General features: G+C 33.7%; 1 protein-coding gene across 3 annotated transcripts in view; it reads left to right on the top strand.

Moving 5' to 3' along the window:
• Positions 1–3,795: 3,795 nt before the first annotated feature.
• The window catches only part of SYT14 (synaptotagmin 14), a 103,045-nt gene continuing 81,145 nt past the window's right edge, over positions 3,796–25,695 (top strand). For 2 of the 3 annotated variants that reach the window (XM_069459481.1, XM_069459480.1), the window contains exons 1-3: positions 3,796–3,865; positions 4,926–5,090; positions 11,987–12,202. In XM_069459481.1, the coding sequence (XP_069315582.1) occupies positions 4,979–5,090; positions 11,987–12,202 (328 nt within the window). In that variant the 5' untranslated portion in view covers positions 3,796–3,865; positions 4,926–4,978. Of the gene's footprint in view, positions 3,866–4,925; positions 5,091–7,234; positions 8,331–11,986; positions 12,203–25,695 lie in introns of those variants that run through there. The other variant, XM_069459479.1, reaches the window with a different exon arrangement.

Raw genomic sequence — 25,695 nt, 5'->3', positions numbered from 1 at the left:
GGCAGTTGGTGTTGAATTTCCAAAATCTTACTTATAGATTTACTTACTTATGGATTCTTACGTGAAGATCTTATTGAAAAGGAAGAGCAAAGAATCATTGAAAAAGTGAAGGAGAGCAAGAAATGGCCTTAGATATTGCCTGTGCCATTTATTATTTAGATAATTTGGAAGGAATTCATACACATTGAATAGGCAATGAAACATTTTGAGGCATTAAACCCTAATTTGTTGTTCAAAGAGTGACTGTGCTTTGCTATAGGGATGTTTGCCAAGAGAATAAGTTTGTCTTGGTCTAAACATCATTAGAATTGTAATTCTGAAGACTCAATCAGACTGTCCTTGAAGAAAAATTTTTGCCAGAGAATGTTTGACAGAGCTTTTATATTAAGTATTTGGTTTAAATATATTATTGTAAGTATATTAAGTATTATTAAGTCTGAGTATGGTTTAAATACATTATGTATTTGGTTTTCCATACCTAATGAATGTTTAGGTTTTCTTTTTTCCAATTTTTTTCAAAATTAGGATTTTCTTGTTATGATATTTGAATGAAATTTCAATTTGTTACATTCTACTTATAGGAAATATAGGTTCAATCTACTGATTAAAATGTGAGACAAGTTGAGTAGCACCTATTTGATCAACCTGGCCAGGTAACCGATTCTTTCAAAAGGTATTTCCCCCCCAACATCTTAGGGTTCCATGTTACTGCCATCTGTGCCTTCTCCTCCGTTGTAGGTAGGCTCCAAAAAGAACCCCTTTAAGTTGCTCAGCAGTGGATTGTATTACTTTTATCAGTCAATGCTCTTTTTAATGATTGGTTTTTAAGAAAGTCTAGTGTTAATAACTATGTATTATACTCCTTTTTTGATTTACATATAATCATTACAGTTTTGCATCATTTATAACATACAAATTTCAAGGGAGATTTTATTTGTGAAGTAATTGAAATGTTATAAAAGGAAACTTAAACATATTAAATTAACCTTTTATTTGCCTAAATTGTTTCTCAGAATCACTGATCATTCTCTATTTTATGTCTAACTAGGACAAACAGATTGTAGAATTTTTCTGATTAAAATACGTGAAAAAATATTTAGAGCTAATTAAATGGAAAACAAGTAGTTCTTTTAAAATGAAAGTTGATCTCTTATCTAGTTCACATTTTGGTCAAGAGATAGAATTGCATCTATTAAATGAATTATTAAAGTGTCCATGACATGGACTTGGAGGATTAGTATTTCATGCCCAGTGGGACAAATCAGCGGTACATCCACTGTAAAGCAAATTGTAAGTTGTTGCTTTTTATCTTTTTTTTTTTTTTACAGAATTACAGGAAGCATAGGTATCTTTTGTTTAATTTTACACGTAAAATATAATGAATAGGATAATCTTGTAAAATTTATTTTAGAAGTTATAATTAATTTGTTTTGATACAAATAAATTTTATTTAGAGTATTATTGTGGTAAAAGTAAATCAAAATTGAAAATATGTTAATACAATAGATAAATATTCCCCTTATATTTAATTATTTTTATGTATATCCTAATATTTTTCTAAGAAACTTTGCATAGAAAATACTCTTTTGTAACAAAATATAAACTACAGTTTAAGTGAATTCTGCAATACTTTCAAAGTCAAAATGGATTTGCTCTTGCCTTGACCTTCATAAGACTATAATTTTAACTTTTTTTTCAAATGTCCAACTCATTTGTAGAAATTAAAATAAAATTTACCACTATTATTGAAGCTTGAATTTTGATCAAAAGTGATATTTTACAGTGTTGTTGGTAAATACATATATTCATTTTTAAATATAAAGTAAAGATAGCTACCAAAATCAGTTCAGTATACATAACATAAATAATAATTAATCTTGGACAAACTAAACTTTCTGTATTTTCTGGGTATGCCTTGAACCATTTTTTACTTTGCAGTGTGGTCTTTAGGTAATTCATATGGGAGATCATATATCTCACAGAGAGTTTAGTTATATTATTTATTGAGCACTACTAATGAATATCAAGGGTACTGTATATAATACCTTTAGTTTTTAAATTCTTATTAACTTTTCAAATTTGGCATATAACATAAGGATATACTATTGATTTTGGTATCTAAGTGTAGTTCTAATATTCATTCTAAAATATTTTGAAGGAGAGAAGGAGAGAAGGAAAACAGGAGAAGTAGTATGAGCAGTAGTTAAAACAGACACTGGAGTCAGGCAGGGTTTGAACCCTGACTCTTCTACTTACTAGCCAGGCACAGTGGTTTAATATTAATATCTGTGTGTCTTAAATTATAATGGGGATGATAGTAGGATCACTGTGAAGATTAAATGAGTTAATATATGTAAAGTGCTTAAAACATAGTATATGCTGTATGTGTTTGTTGCTGTTTTTATTAGTGATAACTAGCTTTCTTAAGTATAATAATGTGAGCTAGATTTTCTTTCTCATTTAGTTTTCCAAGAGTTGGAAGATTTTCAGGCTGCTTAATATCTGATCTTGTGTAGCCACTTAAGGTATTAAATTTCTGAGTGTTTCAAGCCTGGGCTAAAAGGGGAACTCCTGTATATATTTACAAGTTATAGTATAGTATTGAAGTAGTACTCTTATTTTCCTCTTCATACCATATTCTGTTCCACTTCTGACCTTCGTAGCTATTAGAAGTGCTGATGATAATTATTCTGTTTTCAGTTTTACTTCATCCTTCAGGCTTGATGCACACCACTGCTTTTATATCATTTACCTTAGCCTCTTTTATTAAAATACTGTTTTCTTCCCTTGGCTATGCCCCAGCCTGAGGACAGGACAGGCAAGGCTGATGTCTGGGTATAACTTCTTGGTTCTGGTAGCAGAGATTGTCCCTCAGCACCAACCTGATGTCCAGCTAGCACTTCTACAGTTCCTCCCACCTCCTCTTCTCACTGTCATTGCCTCTCCCTTACAGTGTCACTCTGCACTATCTTCTACTGCAATACCATTGACCCACCTTTTTGAATAGACTAATGTTGTATTCACTTCTATATCAGGTATGCCTGGCTTTCATAAATAGTGAAATGATAGGAGAGTAAAGCACTCATCATTGACCAGTTGGTAATTTCATTTTTTAACAAATAAGTTAGACACTAATTGCCATGGCTCCTCTGATTGAAGAAAGTTTCTTGGAGGAGATGACGTTTTACTTCCTGCTTTAGTGATGGAGGAAGAAAGAGTAGGTTATAGGATGTAGGGATGTTTGAAGCTTAGGATTCATTCTCAGCTATCATATGTAAGGCTGGGGATACAAACATTTAGTTCTTATTTAACTCCAAATGATTGGTGTAGTGACAAATATTATATGTAAGGCTGGGGATACAAACATTGAGTTCTTATTTAACTCCAAATGATTGGTGTAGTGACAAATACTATATGTAAGGCTGGGGATACAAATATTTAGTTTTTATTTAACTCCAGATAATTGGTGTAGTGACAAATAATGCAAAAGGTGAAAGGAAAAAGAGATTGCTAAGGATTGGTGAAGTTGAAGATTTGTCTGTTCTCACTGTATAAAACCTCTCTGGGTGAATTTGATGTATTTTCTTGAGACCGAATTCTCTTGAGAATGTGGTAGATCATCATAACAAAATTTCATTCAGTTTGTGGAATATATAGTGATCTCCTGTCTCTGGGCCTTTGTGCATGTTCCTTCTGCCTGGAGTAATTCTTACTAATTCTTTTTTTTTTTTTTCTTGAGACAGAGTCTTGCTCTGTTGCCCGGGCTAGAGTGAGTGCCGTGGCATCAGCCTCGCTCACAGCAACCTCAAACTCCTGAGCTTAAGCAACCCTACTGCCTCAGCCTCCCGAGTAGCTGGGACTACAGGCATGTGCCACCACGCCTGGCTAATTTTTTCTATATATATATATATATTTTTTTTTTAGTTGGCCAGATAATTTGTTTCTATTTTTTAGTAGAGACGGGGTCTCGCTCTTGCTCAGGCTGTTCTCGAACTCGTGACCTAGAGCGATCCACCTGCCTCGGCCTCCCAGAGTGCTAGGATTACAGGCGTGAACCACCGCACCCGGCCGCTAATTCTTAAAATGTAATCATACAGGCCATAACTTTTCAGAAAAGCTTAGTTGACCCTTCAAGACTTGATTAAGTGTTCCTGTGGTTCTCATAGTTCCTGTTCTTCCCCAGTACATAGCCTTTATTACACTGTGTTGTAACTGCCTTTACCAAATTATTCAAGGAAAACAGGAACTGTGTTTATAACAATGCCTGGCATATAGTTGATGTTCCAAAAATATTTATTGGTTGGGTGAACAAGTGGGATATGGTAGAGAGAAGAGTTGGTCATTCTAGGCAAGGGGAAGAGGATGATCAAGAACAAGGAATGTGGTATTAAATATTGCTGATTGTGAGGTAATGAGTAGAACCATTTGACAGGAGTGTGATATTGAAAAGAGAGGCTGGAGCATTAAATGCCAGATTAGGGAGTGCAGAGGTGATTTAATAAGAAAGGGACATTGAAGCTTTTAGAGAGCATAATAATAACAATACATGTTCTCATAAATTTGCTTAATATGCCCATTCAGGGCAATGATTTTTTCTAATTCTTGTGTTAAAATCTTTGTAATACTCTTCAGTGGATTAAACCTAGGACAGTTGCCTATTTTGTAGACTCCTGTCTTCTGGAAGATTGTTCCAACATAATTTATAAGGAAACTTTTAGAAAATTTGCATGAATGTTGTTGAATAAATTGAGTGACTGTCATTAAACTTTGCAGTTTGTTTTTCTTATAAGCTAAACTATTTTAAACTATCATCATTTAAAAATATAATTCAAATAAGGTAGTAATTAACTTATGTATGGGGTTTCCTTCTTATTTGTCACTTAAAGAAAAATAAATGCTTACAGCTGTGACTTTTTTTTCTCTAGTATCTCCAGAGGCAGTTGGATTTTTGTCAGCTGTTGGGGTGTTTATTATCTTGATGCTGCTCCTTTTTCTCTATATTAATAAGAAGTTCTGTTTTGAAAATGTTGGCGGGTTTCCAGATCTTGGTTCAGAATACAGTACAAGGAAGAATTCACAAGATAAAATTTGTAAGTATCATATTACTGCTTCCTTTGTTTTCATCTACTATTCTTTTATTTATTTATTTATTTTAAAATATGCAATAAAAAGGTTGGTTTTGACGTATAGTAAACTAATATTTGTAAGAGTAAAGGATCCTACACTTGCGTAAATTATGTTCACGTTTCCTTCTGTTGCCCACAAAGTGTTAAGATATTGCATAAAGGTAAATTGTCTACTGTCACAAAATGACATGTAATTTTTCATATATAAGGTATTTTTTGAGCCTATAATATGAGCAGATATGCTTTAGGGAGAAGGGAATATATTGGTACTTTATATACCTTAAATCCTTGTCCAGGTAGCTCTCTAGAGAGTTTTTTTCCCTATGTACCTAGAGAATGTTAGAAAGTGTTCACCCTTTTCCTCTACCTGCTGTTTAAATCTTAGCTGATGGATAATTTTATTGTTTGGAGGAGATGGTTTTACCTAGTAATTTATATATAAATTCTGATTATAAAAAAATAGTATTCCACTCCCTCCCTTGGCGCCATATATTTCTTAGATACTAAGAAATATTACTTAGATACTAGGATATATTACTAGATACTAGGAAAGATGAGGGCTGTGATACCATTCTGTCTCCTATAGAAACGTTTTCCTTGGAGTTATTTTTTTAAAAACTATTACAAGAATTTTTTATTTACTATTTTCAAAGGTTAGCCTATATAAATAGTAGCAGGAGCAAGTTGAGAATTTTAAAAGCAGAGTTTTAATTTAGAAGAATTTTGAGGAACAATAGCCAAGAAATTTTGCTTTTCTTTGTCTATGCATGTTGGAGAGATGCTTTTCTAATAACTTAAAGGTGGTAGGCCCATTCCTATAAGAATCTTAGTTATTGAATTATATTCTGTGACTTTTGCATTAGGAAACTGTAGTATTTTATATGGTTTTTATTTGGTTAAGTTTAGTGGTTCTTATACTCCAGTCCTGCTTTTTGATCCTTTGTATAGAATGTGCTAGTTAAAGATTTTTTTTATGAGCCTTTGGTAGTTCTCTAGGTTAGCATTTCTGCTTTTTCTTTGTTTTAATGATCCCTTTACAGTGTTAAAAATTATTGAGGACCCCCAAAAACTGTTGTTTATGTGGGTTATATATATTGATATGTACCATATTAAAAGTTAAAACTGAAAAGTTTTAAAAATATTTTTATCAGTTTAAAAAAACAGTAACTATTACATGTTAATATAAATAACATTTTTAATTTAAAAAAACTATATTTTCCAAAACCAAAAAAAAGTTTGGAACAAAAATTAATGAGAAGAGTGATGTTGTTTTACACTTTTTGCACAACTCTTTACTGCCTGGAATAATAGGAGGAAGCTGGATTCTCATATATATGTCTATGTTCAATCTGTCATATAGCCTCTGGAAAATCCCAGTGCTTACTTGTGAGTAAATGAGAATGCAAAAGTTAAATATCCCTTTACTATTATTATAAAACTACTTTTGACTTTGAAAATCCCTTGAAAAGGTCTCAGGGACCATCTTAATGTTTCTGAGCCTTTTATTTATTAAATAGGAATAACAATATTTACTTCCTAGAGTTCTTGTAAGATAAGATAAGATAAAATGTGTCAATCACAGCGTCTCACGTGTCGTAGCCACTCAGCGGATGTCCACACCTGCTCTCCCCTGTTCTTACCTTTATGCAAAATTATTTAGATATTTTCCCCTTAGTATTTTTCTTAATTTGAAATGATATTGGTAGTTTGTTAATAAGATAGATCCCTTACATAAACTATTAACAAGCAAGCTAAAAGTGTATAATAAAAATTCTTTTTATACTTCTTCTTTCAGGTATAGAATAAAAAACCGATAGTATTTGAGGGGAAAATATTCTCTTGCTGCTGTTATGCTAGCTGTGGAGTGGGAAAAGATGTCATTTCATTTAAACCAAGTGGTTTGATTTTCTTTTTTTTTTCCAAGAGTCTTTACTTCAGCATATTTTTTTCAATGCATTTACAGAAAGATTAAAAGCTGCAATGTGAAATACTAATACTGAGCTGATTAGTAGCAACATTTAAGTAAATGATAAATTCAAGTTCCCCAGTGGTTGATATTTTGAGAAGAGAAAATTCTGTTATACATTTTAGGAACAAGGAATTAGAAAATGGCATTTTTCAAAAATTTTCAACAGAATCTGCCTTCAGTGTCCTCTCTGGTAGACACAATAAGTAGTGCTGTAGAAGATTTGACCACTGCTGTTGGGGAGGTCAGCTATTCTTTAACAGACTCAGTTGCTGAGCAGGTAACAAGTTTGATAAACGGCTTTCGCCCAGAAGAGGAAAGCTCTGCAACAGAAGAAGCTGCAGATACTTCTAAACAAAAAAATGCCATGTTAACAGAAGTCTCCCAAAACACTGATTGTCAGAAAACACAATCCAGTTTAGAGCACAGAGCAAAACAAATAAATTCTTATAATACTTTGGTTTCACAAAAGCAAGATCAAGGAATGCCTGAAGAAAGAATATTTAAACATATTAATGATAGGCAACAGACTCTATCAGAATATCAAGAAATCAATAATACTGGTGATTCTTCTTTGAAAGGCCACATGAGTAATGGTGGGGTATCAGTTATCAAACAGAATATAAGGGCTGGATCTACTTGTCAAGAACTTGAAAGTACTGACAGATGTGAAAAAATTGGATTAGGACTCTCCAATAATGGTAAGAATGGTTTAAAGGAGGTAAGATACCGAGAAATGAAAGGAAATCAGAATTCCAATGGGATAAACATGTATGAGCAAAAGAAATGTATTGATACAGATAATCATAAACTAGAAGATTATAGTAAGTCTCAACATGTATTTTTGGGAGGAGATCAAGAGAAAATAGGGCATTTCAATAAATATAAACATCTTACTCATTTAGGGCATTCTGATCATTTAAAGAAAGCTGAAAAACATGTTAAAAGTAAAGGATTTACAGGGAATGAGTGTTCAGGAAATGAATATTCTGCAAAAGATACTTGGACAAGCAATAGACATATGATACAGAAATACTTTATGAAAGAAGATACACATCCAGTGTCATCAACTAATTCTAAAGATAAATTACCTGGAAAAATCAAGGAACAAATAAATCCAACAAAACACTACAAAGCGAAAGGAGAAATAGAAAAAAAGAAAAATGAAGCCATTTCTGCCAAGAAAAGAACAACAAAGAGTAAAGATGAAAAATATTCTAAGATAATACCAGAAAAAGGTGAGGTCTCCTAATGTTGGTTTGAGTGATTAAATTTTCTCTTGATTTTTTTTTTTTAAATTAGTAAAACATCAGACAAATTTCTCGACTTTCCTATACACGTCTGTATGTGTAATGTAAGACTTTCTCGAATCCTCTTACTGGGAAGCATTTTTAAAGTCATTCGGTATTTTTTCTAAAATCATTTCAGAAGCATTTATGTTATTTGTACACCACTAAGTATTGCCCCTGGTCCCTGCATTATTTGGCCAATTTTTCAACAGCACTAATTTTTCTTAATGTCCATTTATTTTACAGCCAGAAACTCCATGATTTTTTTTAAGTAGTGTGTATACTTTAGTTTGAATTTATTTGGTATGGTATAGTTGCATTTTAAAGTTTATATTTATTTATTTATTTATTTATTTGTTGTTGTTTTTTAAGAGACAGGGTCTTGCTTTGTCACCCAGGCTGGAGTGCAGTGGCATGATTGTAGCTTATTGCAGCCTCGAACTCCTGGGCTCAATCACCTTACCTCAGCTTCCTGAGTATCTGGGACTATAGGCATGTACCACTGTGTCCAGCTAATTTTTTAATTTTTTGTAGTGATGGGCTCCTGCTGGGTTGCCCAGGCTGGTCTCAAATTTATGACCTCAAGTGATACTCCTGCTTGGGGCTCCCAAAGTGCTGGGATTATAGGCGTGAGCCACCACACCCAGCCAAATTTTATATTTTTATAACTAACTCGTAAGTCCCTTATACAGTGTTGCTCTTCAAATCTGTCCTAATAAGATCTATATCAAATGCTTTATATTTTTCCTTGAGAGCAATAGATTTTATTTTATTGAATAACATGCTTCAGAGTATGTCTTTATTTAGCCATACATTAAAAATTTTATATGACTGGTCTGTTTACAGTGAGTATATATAAACAATCTATTACTATTGATGAGTTCTTTATATTGAATTAAGATTCTGACTAAGCAGTTATAGTTTTCAACCACAATATTTGTGATAATTTTTAAAACACTACTAGTAGTTTATACTGCTAGTACTTACTTCTGGTAATTCTTTAGTTATTTCCATTTATTGCTAATCTGACCACAGCTCCAAAAGTAAACTCACTTTTATTTATAAAATACACATCTGGAATTTTTTTGTAAGTTCAGATTCTTATAAAATAAAAAAAAAATTGAGTAGCAGTAGAAATGAAGAAGACTTTTTTAGTTCTGCTACCTGACTGCATACATAATAGGGATCTGCTGTTTATCGAGTACATCGATGGTTTTTCAATGATGTAGGAGAGGCTGATCCAGGATGGATGAACTAATTACGAAGGAATGCCACTCTTGAAAATTATCCATTTTGGAGTCTACTAGCAGTTTTCTGAATGTCAGATTCACTGATTTTTGGTAGCCATCGTTTAGTTTTGGTAGTAAGTAGTGTTATTACTTGAAGTAGCAAAAATAAAGAAATAAAGTGAAATTGTTTATACATTATTTTATTCAGAAAGTAACAGTAGAATGGGCAGTAGTAATAAATACATTAGAAGTAGCAGTACAGAGTTTTAAATTTTTTATTTGTTTTCATTAAGAAGCATGTTGATAACTCAAGAAACCAGTATCAGTATTCGAGAATATAGTCATAAAACATGCAATGTTCCAAAAATTGTTTCAAAAGTTGTTTGACCGATAGATTAACCCTTCATAGAGCTGAACTGTAATATTGCTAGTACCTGTGTTGTAGGTTCTGACATAGGGATTATAAGCTATAGAAAGAAAAAGAAGAGTTTTCTTCTTTATTTCTGAACGCAGGGACATTTTAGGTAACATTTTGTAATAGGTGAAGTTTGACTGTAGAAGAGTTACCCTCCTCAAGGAACTCAGAACCCTCCTGCTGCCTTAAGATCACCACCATGATATACCACAAAGGGCCAACAGCTCTGAACTGGAAGTCAGAGGGCCCTGGTTCTAGACAAGCTCTGCCACCATCTCAGTGCTGCCCAATAGAACGTTCTACAGCAATGGAAAAGTGTTACGTGTCTGCATTGTTCCGTACAGCCACTTGGCTACTGAGCACTGGCCAGTAGCATGGAGAACTGGATTTTAAGTTTTATTTAATTTTAATTAGTGTAAATTGAAATAGCCACAGGTGACTATTCGCTACATGCTGGGCAGTGCAGAATGTGACACTGGTTATAGTGTTACTCTTTCATGGCTTTATTTTACTGAATTAAAAAATGGGACTTAGACTATATAACATCTAAGCTCCTAACTCTAAACAATTAATTTCTGTTGTATATTTTAAAATTACTTATTCTGGGCTTCCCACCCAAATTTCAACTTTGATTCCTTTACTGATCTCAACTGAATATAAAGAGGAAAATAAGCTGATTGAACTAATGAATTCTAATTACTGTGATTTCTTCACCTTTCTAGAATTGTTTTATAATTCTAAGAAAGTTGCATCTTGGTTTAAGTGAATGTCAACATGGTTTAGTTTCAAAATGTTTATCTTTTTTTAAAAAATGGTAATAATTAGTGCTTTTTAAAATAATATAAAATTTATACCTCCTGAAAAATGTGTTTGAACTTTAGGTGTATTTAAGTAAAGTTTTCCTAGTAATCCCATCTTTCACAGGTAATAAGTGTTAAAAATTTGATATATATCCTTCCAGACATTTTTGTATGTGCATACATATGCTGTAGTGTGTGTGTCTGTATATTTCAATGGGAATATAATTATACCTTCTCCTTTTAACCTTTTCTTTTCTCTTAACATGGTGGTGTAGTTATTCTTTCCCTGTGAATACTTGTAAGTTCATCTCCTCATTTTTAATGACTGTATAGTATATCATTGAGTAAATATACCATAGTTTACTTAACCAAGGCCCACCAATGGACATTTAGGTTATAATCTTATTTTGGTGTTCTTTTGCTAGTAAACACAATGCAGTGAATTGTTGCAAAAATATATCTTTGCTCATCTATTAATTATTTTCTTAGGAAATGGAATTGATAAATTCCTAGAAATGGATCGAAGATTATGAGGATTTAAAAGTTTGATATATTTTGCTAAATTGCTCTCTAGGAAAGTTGTGCCAATTATAACTTTCCTAGAGAGAAAACTATCTGTCCATTTCTATGTTTCACTGCTAGTACTGAGCGTTGTCAGTTTTGAAAATTTTGGCCAAAATGAGAATCAAAAATGTGTCATGTAACACACATTATTTGAATCAGGTCCATATGCACTGGCAGTATTTATAACTTCATTTGTATGTGTTACTGATCCTTTAAAATATTTTGTAAAATGGCAAATACTGTAACTTCCTTTATATGTAACCTAGTTGAAAAATCCCTGTGACTAACATTTATATAATTGGAGTATACAAACTGATTTTTTTAATTAAAACATAAGAATCTAAAGCTTAGACTTCTTACATGATAAAATTATATTTCTTTAAAGCTAAATATTCAGGTTATGTATATATATGTATATATGTGCATATATATATTTGTGTGTGTGCATATGTATACGTGTGTGTATATGTATTATAACTTTACCAAATTTGCCATTTTTCATTGCATTAAAATTATTATTTGGGAGAGGCCCAGTAGGGCAAGTAAGTGAAGGGGGCGTGCAAAAAAATTATCATTTGTTCTCCTTATTCCAAATAGATAATTCCTACATGGACAAAGATGAGCATGGCTCATCCTCTGAAAGTGAAGATGAAGCTCTGGGTAAATATCATGAGGCCTTATCCAGAACACACAATTCCAGACTACCATTGGCAGATTCTAGACAAAAGAACTACGCTTGGGAAACAAGACAAAAATACAGTCCTCTATCTGCAGAGTATGATGGATACAGTAGTGAAGCATCAATGGATGAAGGTAAGATAGGTTATTTTATTTTTTTACATGACACACTACATTATTAGATTATTTGTGCCTGAAATTCTAGGCATCTGTTGTTCCATAATAAACACGAGAGCACATAGAGTCGAGTCAAATTTCTGGGAATGTAATTTATTCAAATTCAAATCTTTAGGCTCAAGCCCAAAATCAAAAACAATACCAAAGCACCCAAAAGCAAAACACAAAGTAATTTAAATAATGTGATCATTGTAGCTCTCGCTTCACAGCGAACGTGTGCCTAACAAGCATGAGGTGGAAAATGTGAATCTGCTGTTCTCTCAGGTGGGATCAGTTTCTATACCTGTTATAGGAACTGATAGAGTCTAAGTGTCTCATGGTGTTGAATATGATTCCAGTGTGCAAACCTATGCTTTTCCGTTCAATATGGCCCCTGTAGCTTTTCCATTCAGTATGGCCCCTAAACATCAGCCAAGAGCTTCACCTGGCACATGGCAGAAGAAATGGTAATCTGTTCTGTGTGGGAGGAAAAGCTGTCTGAGGTGGATTTATTGTGAGCTGGCACTGTATTATGCTATGCTTTAAAGGCAATTCAAGGCTTTGTCAAGGATTTCAGTAATTTCAAGGATTATTCTATCTCTAATTGATTTTGCCTTCTGTGCAAAAACTGACTTTAGAACTCAACCTATGTAGAAGATACAAGTCCATTGTTGCATGTTTTTACATCTTTCTGTAACATAAAAAAGGTTTTGCCGTTAATTAAAGTGTATTTCCACATTAATAAATTTTTCACTTGCTTGGTAGAGTGTACGACTACTCTTTGTAATTATTATCTTTATACCCATATTGAAGGAAAGAACAATATATCCTAGATATAATTTTTATTATTATACAGAAACACAAACTGTTCTTGATTTTGTAGTGATGGTTTGTGTTTTAGGCCTATTACCATTGATGACTTAAAGTCATATCATAGCACATGCAGTCATCAGAGACCAAATCATCTGTTTTTCTGTTTCGCTTTATGCTAACGATTGATACAGCATTTTTATTTCTGCTTGTACACAGGTATAATAATAATCAAATGTTATGGTATTACTATATAGAATGGTCATTATGAGATGCATGGAAATGAGTGAAAAATATTAGACATGTAGTCTGCCCTCAAAAATATACTTTTAGTACTAGGGAAAACAAGACATGCTTACAGAGATAAATAATGCAAAGCGGTAAAACTAGTACCCAACTTATGTACACCTCTGGCACATGAATAGTAGAAAAGGAAGAGAATAGGTTTTGAAATCTGATCCTGTTGACATTCTGGCTCTATCTCTTAACATATTAGCTATGGAAGTATAGTTCATTGTTTTTAGGTTTGTTTCATTGTCTGTAAAGTGTGAATAATACTGACCTTGAAAATTAAATTATATATGTGGTACAGTTACTGTAGCGTCTGGTATCTGATAGGTAAGTGGTCGGTAAATGCAGTTGAAGGTGATTGTAGTGAAAACAGTGATGGTGATAATGATGAGTAGTCATGAGTTTGCCATCTGTGACCCTACACACTTCTCTTTTTGCACATGCATTCAGGATTTTTCTCCCTGTCCCTCCTTCCTTCCTCTCACCCTTGTACCCCTCTGTTGTCTTGACAGCTTCTCCTTTGTAGGTTTGTTATTCTAGCATGACTTTGTCGCCTATGGGAAGAGTAGTGAGGAGCGAGGTACAGCCTAGGTGGCTCTGCTTGTTCTTGCCTTAACCTCTGGAACTGGTCCAGGTGTCCCAGAATGGCTTTCTCATTTCATTTTACACATATACTCAGGACCCATCCTGCACTTTTCTACAAATTTCTACCCTAAATTATTTGATAAAATATCCAGAGAGATTGATTTTAGGCATCTTTTAATTAGATTCATTTATTTCATAAACATTTGTTGAAAGCTTTTTATGTGCCATACATTATGCTAGATAGTGCAATATAAAGGTGAATAAAACAAGCTTGTTTCTCTCAAAGAGGCTACAAACTGGAGGAGGAAGACTGGTGAGTATATATGTAATATGCTGAGAGGTCTGTTAGTTACATGAAGAAAGTACTGTGGAAGGACAGAAGGAGGGAGAGACATGGGAAAATCTAATGGAGTCTTTACAGATTAGGTGAACTGGATGTGAGAACTACTTCAACAAGCATGGAATGGTGTTGGATGAAATCGTGAAACCAAAGGAAAGTTTGTTTCAGTGCCTCTAACTTAGGAAAAGGGGCCGGTAATGGGACTGAATGCGCTGCTCAGGAGTTTGGATATTGTCTTACAGGAGCTGTAGAGCTTTCACAGGTTTTTGCAGGAAAATGAGGCACTTTCAGATCAATGCTTTTAAGAAGCATTATCTAACTATTGTCACAGAAGATGAATTGGAAATGGGAGACATAGGAGGCAGAAAGGACCAGTTAGGTAGTGATGAGATCCTCATTAGCAATGAATTTAGGGATGAAGAATACATAGATTTAGGGATGGACTTTGCATATCTTGATGAATGACTGAATGTGTGCAGTGAGTGAGGAATCAAGATATTTAATTAATTAAGAGAGCATTAGAGAAGTTTCTGGGAGAAGATCATTTAGTGTCACTTGTGGTGAGTTTGATGTGTCTGTAGAATATCCAGATGGAAACGGCTGTCCTTGTTAAAATGCTGTTACTGGGGTTTCGAATGGAGAAGAGACCAACTGATGATGTAACATAACAGTTGCCTGAGAGAATGGCTTGTGTGTCACAGGTTATTGCTTATTATTTTTTTTCTTTTTTTTAAATTTTTATTATTATTTATTTTTAGACAGGGTGGGGGTGGAGGGATCAGGTTATTGCTTATTAAAAGCTCAAAGCTAGAAATAGGTTCAGTGGGGTAGGGAAAGAACAGGAAAATTTGATTAGAAAGGGAGACAGAAAGACATCAATTAAGGAGGTCTTTGGAGCAGTCTATGTGGAAAACGATAAAATCTGAATTACAGTAGTGGCAATAGGAATACAGGAAGATGCAAGAGATATTAAGGGAGTAGAATTTACTGGATTTAGAAACTGAATGTATTTGGAACAGTAGGAAAATGAAGGGAAGTATGAAAGATGATGCTGGTTTCTATCATGTATGACTAGGAGAATGATGGAGTCATTAACATAAATATGAAATCCAGAGGGGGATATATTTTTTGTTGGAAGTGAGGAGTGACTAGGAGATATAATAAGTGATTTTATGTATGTGATGAGGCAGGATATTTAAGCAATTGAAAATGGCTATTGATCTTGGAATCATGAACACAGTTGGGGGAGAAATTTTCAGATCATGTATGCTTAAAGAATAGAAACCATGGGAATGGATTAAGTTGATGAAGGAGAGTGTGTGGAGAGGAAAGATCAGAAGATCATTTCCTTTGACAGGAGAATTAAAGGTATCATGTAAATAAACAGAAGAAATAGTAAAAGAGATAAAGAGAAGAATCAGGAGAATGTTATATTTTTCCAGCCATGGAAGAAGAGTTTTAAGGAGGGCAGAGAGGTTGGGGAGGATGAGAATTGAACAAGCCCCTTTGTCTAGTAGAAGTTGATCAATAATTTTCAATTGAAGTTTTACTAGAGTAATGAGGTAAGTCAGAATGAATGTTGTTAAGGAGAGAATAAGTGGTAAGAAAGTGTACATTTGCTGCCTACACTTTCTTACAATCTACTCACCTACTCTTTCCTTATCAACTTTCAGAGTCAAGAGAGAGGTCACTGAAGCAGTTTGTAATCCAGCCATTCACCTCTGCCCCCAACCCACACTGATAGTCACACTCCTCTGATACCTATTTGGGAAGGAGGGGAATTTGCTTTTAATATACATGTGTGTCTCCACCAGATGGTTGCCCCTCAGCACAGCTGCCTCTGCAGAAACATGCTCACTGCATGGCTGCTCACCTGAGAGGACTACTGGGTACAGTTCTCTTGTCAGGATTTGGTTCATTTTCCTGAGGCACAAGTAAAGGGATGAATAGAGTAGGTTACACTTCTCAGTGCTCTGACCCTTTATTCTGCATGTTACCATCACAGAAGTTTATAAATGTTAGACGTGACTGATGAAGGCGGAGGTATATAAAAGGATTTAGAAGGTAGAAAATATTTTAAAATATACATTTTTTACATGACATGGTATTACCTTATTAGTGCTGCTAAGAAAGGTTTAGTACATTTCGCAACACCCTAATTAGTTCCAGTAGAGAAGCTTTGGAACAGCCAATATTAGAAACAAATGTGCAAGATAGAGAAGGTTAGAGAGGACCTGAATAGGGGTTAGGAGAGACCAGTGCAGGAGAACTTAGATCCGGTAGTAAGATCTACCATTCATTGAACTCCTACTGTGTGCCTGACTCTGTTAGTTTCTGTACACACTGTCATATTTAGTCTTCATTGTGGTTCATTGTGGGAGGTAAGGTTATCCCCATTTTGCAGAAATGAAAGAGACTTTAGGTCGATTAAGTAATTTTTAACCTAAAGGTACACAGCAAGTTATAAAAACTGTACCTGTCAATTTGACTGCAAAATTAATGTTGTTTGGCTTTTGTTAGATCATCACTGCTACTTTAATATTCTCCCCAAGTCTATTTCATACAAGATGAACCTCGTCAGTTGGTCCTTTAGAGCAGTTTATATGTTATAAATCTGAAGTACAGATATTCTAGAAAAAGTATGAAAATGTAATAGCATATTTGTTGATCATGTTTTCTCCTCTAGGTGGCCATATTAATCTTCTGTTTTTTTTTTTTTGGAACTACAAAAAGGGAAGACATCTGTAAGAAATTTTTCTAGGAAAAATAAACATTAAAATAATATATCAAATTCCTTTTGTTCACAGTTTTATTTTTACTGTGTTGTGCTTAAAATTAAGAGCATTTTCTATAAATCTCTCTTATAAAAAGGTCAGAGTCAAATATAGTTTGTGGATATCTCTCATTTAATTGCTGAACTAGACTAACCTTTGAAATTCCATTCATGCTAATTAATACTTTCCATTTTTATAGGAGAAAGCTATTAAAGATGATTCCATATGAAGATCAAATTAGAATGTCTTCATATTATTTATAGCTTCTCTTTTTTTTTTCTTTTTTTGGGGGGGCGCTTAAAAACAGAAGTTTATTGTCTGATAGTTCCTGAGGCTTGAAGTCTGTCCTTTTTATAAGAACACCAGTCATGTTGGATTAGGGGCTAATTTTACTCCAGTAAGACTTCATCTTAACTAATCACATTGTGGTGATTGTCCGTCATTCCACACCCTGCTTCCGTGTGTACACGTTACTTAGCTCCCACTTATAAGTGAGAGCATGCAGTATTTGTCTTTCTGTGTCTAAATTGTTTTACTTTCTAAATGAGAATAACATAAAGGAGAGAAAACCAGTCTTTTCCTCTTTACTATGGTCTACCATGCACTTTGGCACCTTCAGAACTTGGGGGCAACTGGCAGAGAATGACAATGTCTGGAAGTACAGTAGGACAGTAATACTTAGTGGAGCACTTAGATGCCATGGCAGAGTTTAGTCTCTCCCATGTTTCTTTTCTCATATTGTCACTCCTTTTCCTGGAGAATGATGTCATTGGAATCAACTGAAGATGGTAGATTATGGGAGATTAAGTACACTGCTATCATTTGTATCTAACTCAGGTATTTTTGTATAGTACCAGCATAAGAGAATGACATCCACACGAAGGAATTTCACTGGCATACAGCTGCTACCACATGCTTAGGAAAATAGCCAAGTGAGCAGGGTTTTCTACTAGTTCTTCCTACTTGTTTGTCTCTTCTATTACCTTTCTACCACCATCGATTCCCCTTAGGTTGCCCTGAGCATTTCATCGGGTTTATCCAACTCCAAGTATCTCTTATTCTCAAATCTTGTTTTCTTCTCTCACCAGTGGGAAGATTCTTTCCCATTAAAAGTTTCTAAGTTATCACTTATTTTCTTTCTGAAAAAGGAAGTAAAAAAAAAAGGAGGCAGAGGAAAACCTAGTTAATCAGAATATTAAAGCATGAAACCATAATTGTTTATGGTATTAACTCATCATATTTGCTTCTTTCATTTTTCTTATAAGTGACTTTGACTCTGCTACTCAGTAAAAAGCCCAACACTGAGTGATGTATAAATACTTACAAATAAATACTGGAGTAAGTATTTATAATAGAGTATAAATATTTACAAATAAATACTGGAACTGAAGAATGTATCAATGCTGTTGGTTTCTTATTTAAAAAATTATTGTGAAGACTATAGTTAGAAACTGATTAATTTCCAACACTATTCTCCCAGTTTGCTCTTCCATGTTTCCCATTCTACACATTATTTGTGGTTCAGACTTACCTATGCATTTGAACTGTTTTTTATCTATTCTCTAAATTTATTCGTAACACTCCTAAAATTACAGCACTTTTTTAGAGTTTGCTTTAAAACTGAGCCTTAGTCTGGGGAGGGATCATTCAAATATCCTTTCTTTCCAGTTTCCACAATAGTACAAGCTAGAATAAGAAATAGGGGAGACAAAAAAAAGTAGAAGTCAGTTGTAATAGTAAAAGCATAGACTGAATTGTTTGGATGATGGATGCCGGAAGGACATGCTCTGTCTGTCTCATATTTGGGCAGATATTAATCATGGTTTGAGTTTTGAGAAGTGAAAGGAGAAGAGACTGACTGAATACAAACTTTTATTGAATAATGGGGTCAGACCATGCAACTTGAGTTAGAGATATAACTATACAAATTATAAATTATGGTAATGTAGATATTCTTCTTGCATTCACGTTGAATAATTACTGAGCCATATCAAAGAGGTAAATATCAACTGAATTATCAGTTTTTGATGAAGTGAAGCTGACATTCTATTTATTTTAATTTTAAAATTATGAAAAAATCTCTCATCTAAGCAATCTTAATGTGGAGCTCTCTTTTTGAGACTTCTTGCCTTTGAGAAAATAAATTATGTTGAAATTTGTGATGTGTGAGTCATAAATTACCTTAAGAATCTAAGAGATGTTTTGATGCCTTAGAATCCCTTTCATTTTGCTTGATATGTACTCATAAGGATAAAGATTTTCTCAGAAACTCTGTTTATATTTAAATCTCTGAGTTGTTGAATGATGCCGTCTACCAAAAGTAAGATCATTTAAATGGATTTTGAGTCATAGTAAAGCAGTTATTTAATATCTAGATATAATAGCTATGAAAAAAGCCCTTTCCTTTTTACAGTTTAAACAATCTTTTGGTCATCATGCCTTATTTCAGTAGTTGAGTAAAGAACATATCCAGGGATTTTGGTTGTTGGTAACTTTGGAAATGCTTCTTTTTTTTTTTTTTTTTTTTTTTTTTGTTGTTGAGACAGAGTCTCACTTTGTTGCCCAGGCTAGAGTGAGTGCCGTGGCGTCAGCTTAGCTCACAGCAACCTCAGACTCCTCGGCTTAAGCGATCCTACTGCCTCAGCCTCCCAAGTAGCTGGGACTACAGGCATGTGCCACTATGCCCGGCTAATTTTTTTTTTTGTATAGATTTTTAGTTGTCCATATAATGTCTTTCTATTTTTAGTAGAGCCGGGGTCTCGCTCAGGCTGGTCTCGAACTCCTGACCTTGAGCGATCCACCCGCCTCAGCCTCCCAGAGTGCTAGGATTACAGGCGTGAGCCACCGCGCCCGGCTGGAAATGCTTCTTAAGTATAAATTTAATTATCACCAGTTTATGAGGAAAATATACCCTTAAGCTTTTATATAGTTTCATAGTAAACAGCTTTTTAAAGGTGATTGATTAAAATATTTTGGAAGTCTGAAAAATGTGTATTTTTATTACCTTGATAAAAGGTTAATTACAGTTCTGTAAATATCAATAGCTATAATTTATTGAATTATTATATGGTAAACACTATCCTACACACTTTACACAAATTAACTTTTAACCTTCATAATAACCCTAAGAGACAAGTTCTGTTAGTATCCATATTTTGCAGATGAGGAAACTGAAACACAATGAGGTTAAGAAACTTGCCTAAGGTTAATAGCAAGTGTATGCAAGAGTCAAGATTTAAATACACAGCATCTGTGCTCAGAATGAATGCACTGAACTCCTCCACTGAAATACTTTAGATAATGTAACATGAGAAAATGTCTTTTTGTATAACTTTTATATCCAAATAAATTCTTTATTGCTACTTTTATTGTGTAATACGTGTTCATTATAGAAAAATCAGAAGTTATATGTGAACAAAAAAGATAATTACTCATATTCCCATCATGAGAACACCATTGCTTCCACTTTTTATACTTTTATAGACATTTTTTTTGCATATATATTTTTAAATCCAAATGGGTTTCTATTTTACATAGTGTGTTTTAGTCTGCATTTATGCTGCTCAAATATATAGTTTTCTATGCCAGTATATAAAACTTAATATCAAATATACAAATTGTACAACATATTATTATACGGTTTAACATATTAGCAATTTCTGATTTTTCCTTATGGATAAATATGTTCTTAATAATTTTCTAAAACTTGACTTCTTTTCTACCATGTTCCTTGGCGTTCTCTGTTCCTGCAAGACTCTAACTTGAACTTCACTGCTCAGAGGCGTTCTTTTCATTTTGTGTTTTTTAGTAAGAGTTCCTCGTGTGATTTTTGTGTGTTTGCGTTTTATACTGTGTTGCAAATAATTCAGGGTGCTGTACATTTTTGAGGGCATTACGCTAACCCATAGGTGATATTGAAAATATTTAACAACTGGTATGATACTGTAAATTAATATATGAATCAAAAGTAAATAAAAATTGAACAATATATTAATTTTATTCTCTAGAAAAATTAGGGTTTAATCTATTATAAAACTAATTACCAAAGGGTTAGTTGTAAGAAATCACATTATTCTAATAATTCCAAAATCATTTAACAATTTTTAGAAAGTGTTGATGCAATCTTATGTTTGCTGCTACTGCTAGATAAATGATATGCTTTTCTGAACCTTGATTTGGCATTAGAAACTATCTCAAAGTCTTCCAGTTAATTCTGCATTAAATTTTCAGCCATTAGTTGACTTGTATTCTCAACAACTAGAAACTTTCTCTTAATATGAATGGTATTCATGGAACAGAATGCTTTATTAGCTTCTGCTGGACTAAGCAACAATTATATGGAAATGTTTTCTAGACTGGATAAAACTGTCCTGTTTTTCTATATTCACAATCACTAGTACTACCTAATGTGCAAAAATAATTTATTAGAAGGTCATATTTAGTAATGCTGAACTTAATCTTTGAGAATAGATGGATGTAAGAGGGAGAGAGACAGAGCAGACAGGCACAAAAAGAGAGGGAAAGATGTGGAAGCTTTGTTGTTGAGCTTCCTAGATTTGAATCCTGGTTCTGTCATCTTCCTCTCTGTGGTAATGTTTTCTTCTTATCTGGTAAATTGTCACGATGATAATATAATACCAAAAAAAACCCCAGCAGATATTCTTTTATAACAATGCCAGCCATTGAATAAGTGATAGGTAAGTGTTAGCTGTCATTTTTATCAATAAAATTTAATATTATTTTGCTGGTGTTAACTGGACATTCAATGAGTTTGTGAAACTCAGAGCATTGAAAAGGGGTTCCCTATCTAGGACATCTTTCCAGCCCCAAATTGGTGGGTTTCCATGATTTCCATCCTGTTATGGGAGTGTCTACAGTGCAACACAAAGATGATACTGTGGTGACTTCCATTACCCCTTTACTTCTTTCAGAATGAGTCCTGTGGAGGCTGCAGTTACTATGAGGAGTTATACAAGAGAAATGTGGGCAGCCAGTAGGTGGTCTCAAGCTGGGTAGGACAGATAGGCATTGAGCATTTGTCCACTGGGATGCCAGTGCCCAGGCTCTCTCCTCTAGTGTCTGTGAGGACACGTAAGGACTAGAGAAGTGGTGGGTGCCACAGCAGGCCCTACCCAGCACTCCTAAGGGAGCCAGATAGGAGGCTTTATGTCAACCCTCTCAAGTCTTTGAGGAGTTCAGAAGGTGGAACTTTTTTTGGCTACTTGCTCAGGTGCCAAACAGCCTCAAAGGTTTCCAAACGAGGAAACCAAAGCTATGCTGGTACTGTATGGCTGAATGTCATTCCTGAGCTGATCACTGATTTTGGTTTGATTATTATTAAAATAGGTGAAACCCTATAATTTATAAAAATGTTCTTTCCTAGAGGAGGAAATGTGCATGTGTTATGGGGGGTGAGTATATGCAGTACATGGATGCTTAATATTTATACTGCTATTGGGAGATGTCCAGCAGGTATTAAGTGAAAAAAGCAAGGTGTAGAACAATATGTATACTATACTGCCTTTTATCTAAGAAAGGGGGAATATGTTTATATTTGCTTATATTTGAAAATAATGGAAGAAAAAACAAAAGCTTAAAAAAATTATTACTCATGAGGGAGGGAAGGACGGGATAGAGGAGATTGTAAAGGTTCTCTACTGCGTGAATCTGGTGAGATAGAACACTCTCACAAAAAGATGGGCAGAGCCACTTTATTACTCACAGATTGGCAACAAGATAAGTAGAAGCCTAGGATCCTTGGTGAGCCTGTCCCCAAAGACTCAGGACAGCTGCCCCAGGCTGATGGAATCTCATTTACGTGTTCTCCCACCACGTGTGGCGCTGCAGCTGAGGGACCCTGAACACTGCGTCCTGAGTTTTATACTCCGGGGAGACTGGGATCGCTGAGCCAAGCATAGCTGGTCTATTCGAGGAGGAACTGAGGAAATAGCCCTAGTTCTGGACAGTTCCTTCTTGTCTCTGCATGTTGCATTCTACGTACATTCTTCAGTCACTGCAAGAACTACAAGCAGGAGGCTCAGAGGAGGAGCTGGGTGGGCCAGGGCCATCAGGGACTGTCCTGCAGGGACAGGGATGGAAGCCAGACTTCTCTGACAAACCTTGTATTACGTAGTAATAAAACAAAGTTAAATTTAAAACCACATTGCCTAAAACCCAAAAGCACAATGAAACAAATGAACTTAACAATATATTGAGTTAGCTTAGCCATCCAAAGAGTGGTGTGTAACTTAAAAAATGTGGAAGTCAAGTTAACGGGAGGATGTCGTTATGGTAATCCAAATGATATCACAGTTTGTCTCTACTGCAGGGGTAGCAGTGGGGATGGAAGTAGGGAGATTTGAGATAAATTTTAGAACCAGAAGCAACAAAGTTCAGATTGAATATGGGAGCTGACAGTGAGAAATCTATAAGGTTTTCCCCTTCCTTGAAATTTCCAGGAAATGATTCTCTTTAATAATAAAAACAAATCTATGTACTGAATATTTCTAAATTTTCAATGTATTTAGATTTTAAAAGAATAGAATCATTCAGTGCTGTACACATTTGGTTGAAAGTTCTAATATGGTGAAAAATGTGGAAGTTAATTTCATCAGTGTAAATTAGTCAACAGAATCTTAATGTATTATAAAACCTTGTCAAATCAGGGATCTGTTTATTCAAAACAGTGCTAAATACAAAGTAAGTGCTTTTCCCAAATTAATTAGATTTCTATGAAAAATATGAGATGCTTTGAATATAGTTAATTTATAGCTCATTTATTTCAGACCCTTACATTTCAAATTAACACATTTAAAAATTTGTAAGTTTAGTACACTTTCAGGGAGGATATATTCTTTTTTTGTTATTATTTTTGCATTCATATGAAATGAGCTTTAAAAACAGAATAATGCTACCAAGCATTTTTGAAAGAATACTCTTTCCTAAAAGATGAAGGCTGTGAACAAAAGCCTTCCTCTTGCCATTTCTTATCTCAAGAAGTAATAGTAAAGGTACTTAATAAACAAAAAGGATTTGAATCAAATGAAATGCAACTTCTTAGCATCATGTAGTTTGGTTTAGAATAACATTTGGAGTTAGTAGTTTGGAGGTGTCTTTATCAGTAATAAATAGTAGACTTTGTATGAAATTAGTAATAAATGAGTAAAATTACATTAAAACAATATTTTATAAGTCTTTAGAGAATATTTAATAATCTTTATTTCTAGTCTAGGTAGAATATTTTATAGCTAGGATATTTAACTTCTGAATCTTTAGAAAATTATCATTATATTTTCATTAATTCTCAAGTGTTTGGCAAATGTTATTGTATTTTTATTTGTCCTTGGGAACTATATTATTTTTATATCTTGATTATATTTGGTAATATAACTCATATAGTACAAAGAAAATTACTTGACTTATCTTAATAATTGCTAATATATACTAAGCATATTTTTCACCAAGTACTTTGTCTAAAATTGCTTTATTGAATTACGTTTTACATATAAAATTTACTCTTTTCAAGTATATAATTCAGTGATATTTTTAGTAACTTGACTGAATGGTATAACTATCACCATAAATTATTTTTAGAACATTTTCATAGCCAGTCAGATCTCTCCTGCCCATTTACAGTTAATCACCACTATCCCCCTCAGTATCAGGCAGCCACCCATTTACTCTCTATAAATTTGCCAGTTCTGGACATTTGATGTAATTGGAATCATACAGTATGAAGTCTCTTGTGTCTGTTGCTTTCACTTAGCTTGTTTTTGAGGTTTATCTGTTGAAGTAGCATATCAGCAGTTCATTTTTATTACTAAATAGTACTTCATTGTCTAGATATACCACCTATTGTCTATCCATTCCCCCATTGATGAACATTTAGGACATTTCTAGTTTTTTGCTCTTAATACTGCTGTAAACATTCCCGTGAGAGTCTTGTGTGGTTGCCAATAAGTATTCTAAGATCTTTGTGTATATTAGCATATTTAATCTTCACAAAGTCTCTGGAGTTAAGTAGTATTATCATCCTCATTCTACAAATGAGGAAACTGTAAAATTACGTTAACATCATACAGCTGGTAAGCGGTAGACCCAGGATTCAAACCAAGTAGTCTGATTCCAGATCGCCTGTTTTTAATTCTACAATTAATTAATATTTATTTTATATTGTGACTTTATTATATTGATATAGTCAAATGATTATTCTGATTAATTAATTAATTTATTTATTTTTATTATTTTTTTATCATTAATAACAATTTAAATTTACAGAATCAAAGAGTCTAACAGTATATCTTGTTAGATACAGTATGTCCTCATAGTGTATACATTATTTCTTGTACAATGATATGAAATAATATGGGAAATATTCATGATAAATTATTAAGTGAACAGTGCAAGTTAAAAACAACAGTTTCATATTTTTTTCCCCATATTCTGATTAATTTAGATCAATCATTATATAGTCCTTTTAAATCAGAATTTAGGTAAATATTTATCATTGGATTAATTATTAGAAGTTTTTATGAAAAGGACAAAGGTGGCAGGTACTTTGCCTTATTCTTATTTTTCTAGCAACTGTCAAAGAGTATGGCACATATAAAGGTAGACAATAAATGTTTATTGAATTAATGTAGCCCCAAAATAAAGAATTATTTGGATTTTTG

The sequence above is a fragment of the Eulemur rufifrons genome, chromosome 27 (genome assembly GCF_041146395.1).
Source record: "Eulemur rufifrons isolate Redbay chromosome 27, OSU_ERuf_1, whole genome shotgun sequence".
Lineage (NCBI taxonomy): Eukaryota > Metazoa > Chordata > Mammalia > Primates > Lemuridae > Eulemur > Eulemur rufifrons.
This window is presented reverse-complemented; position numbering and strand designations above follow the sequence as displayed.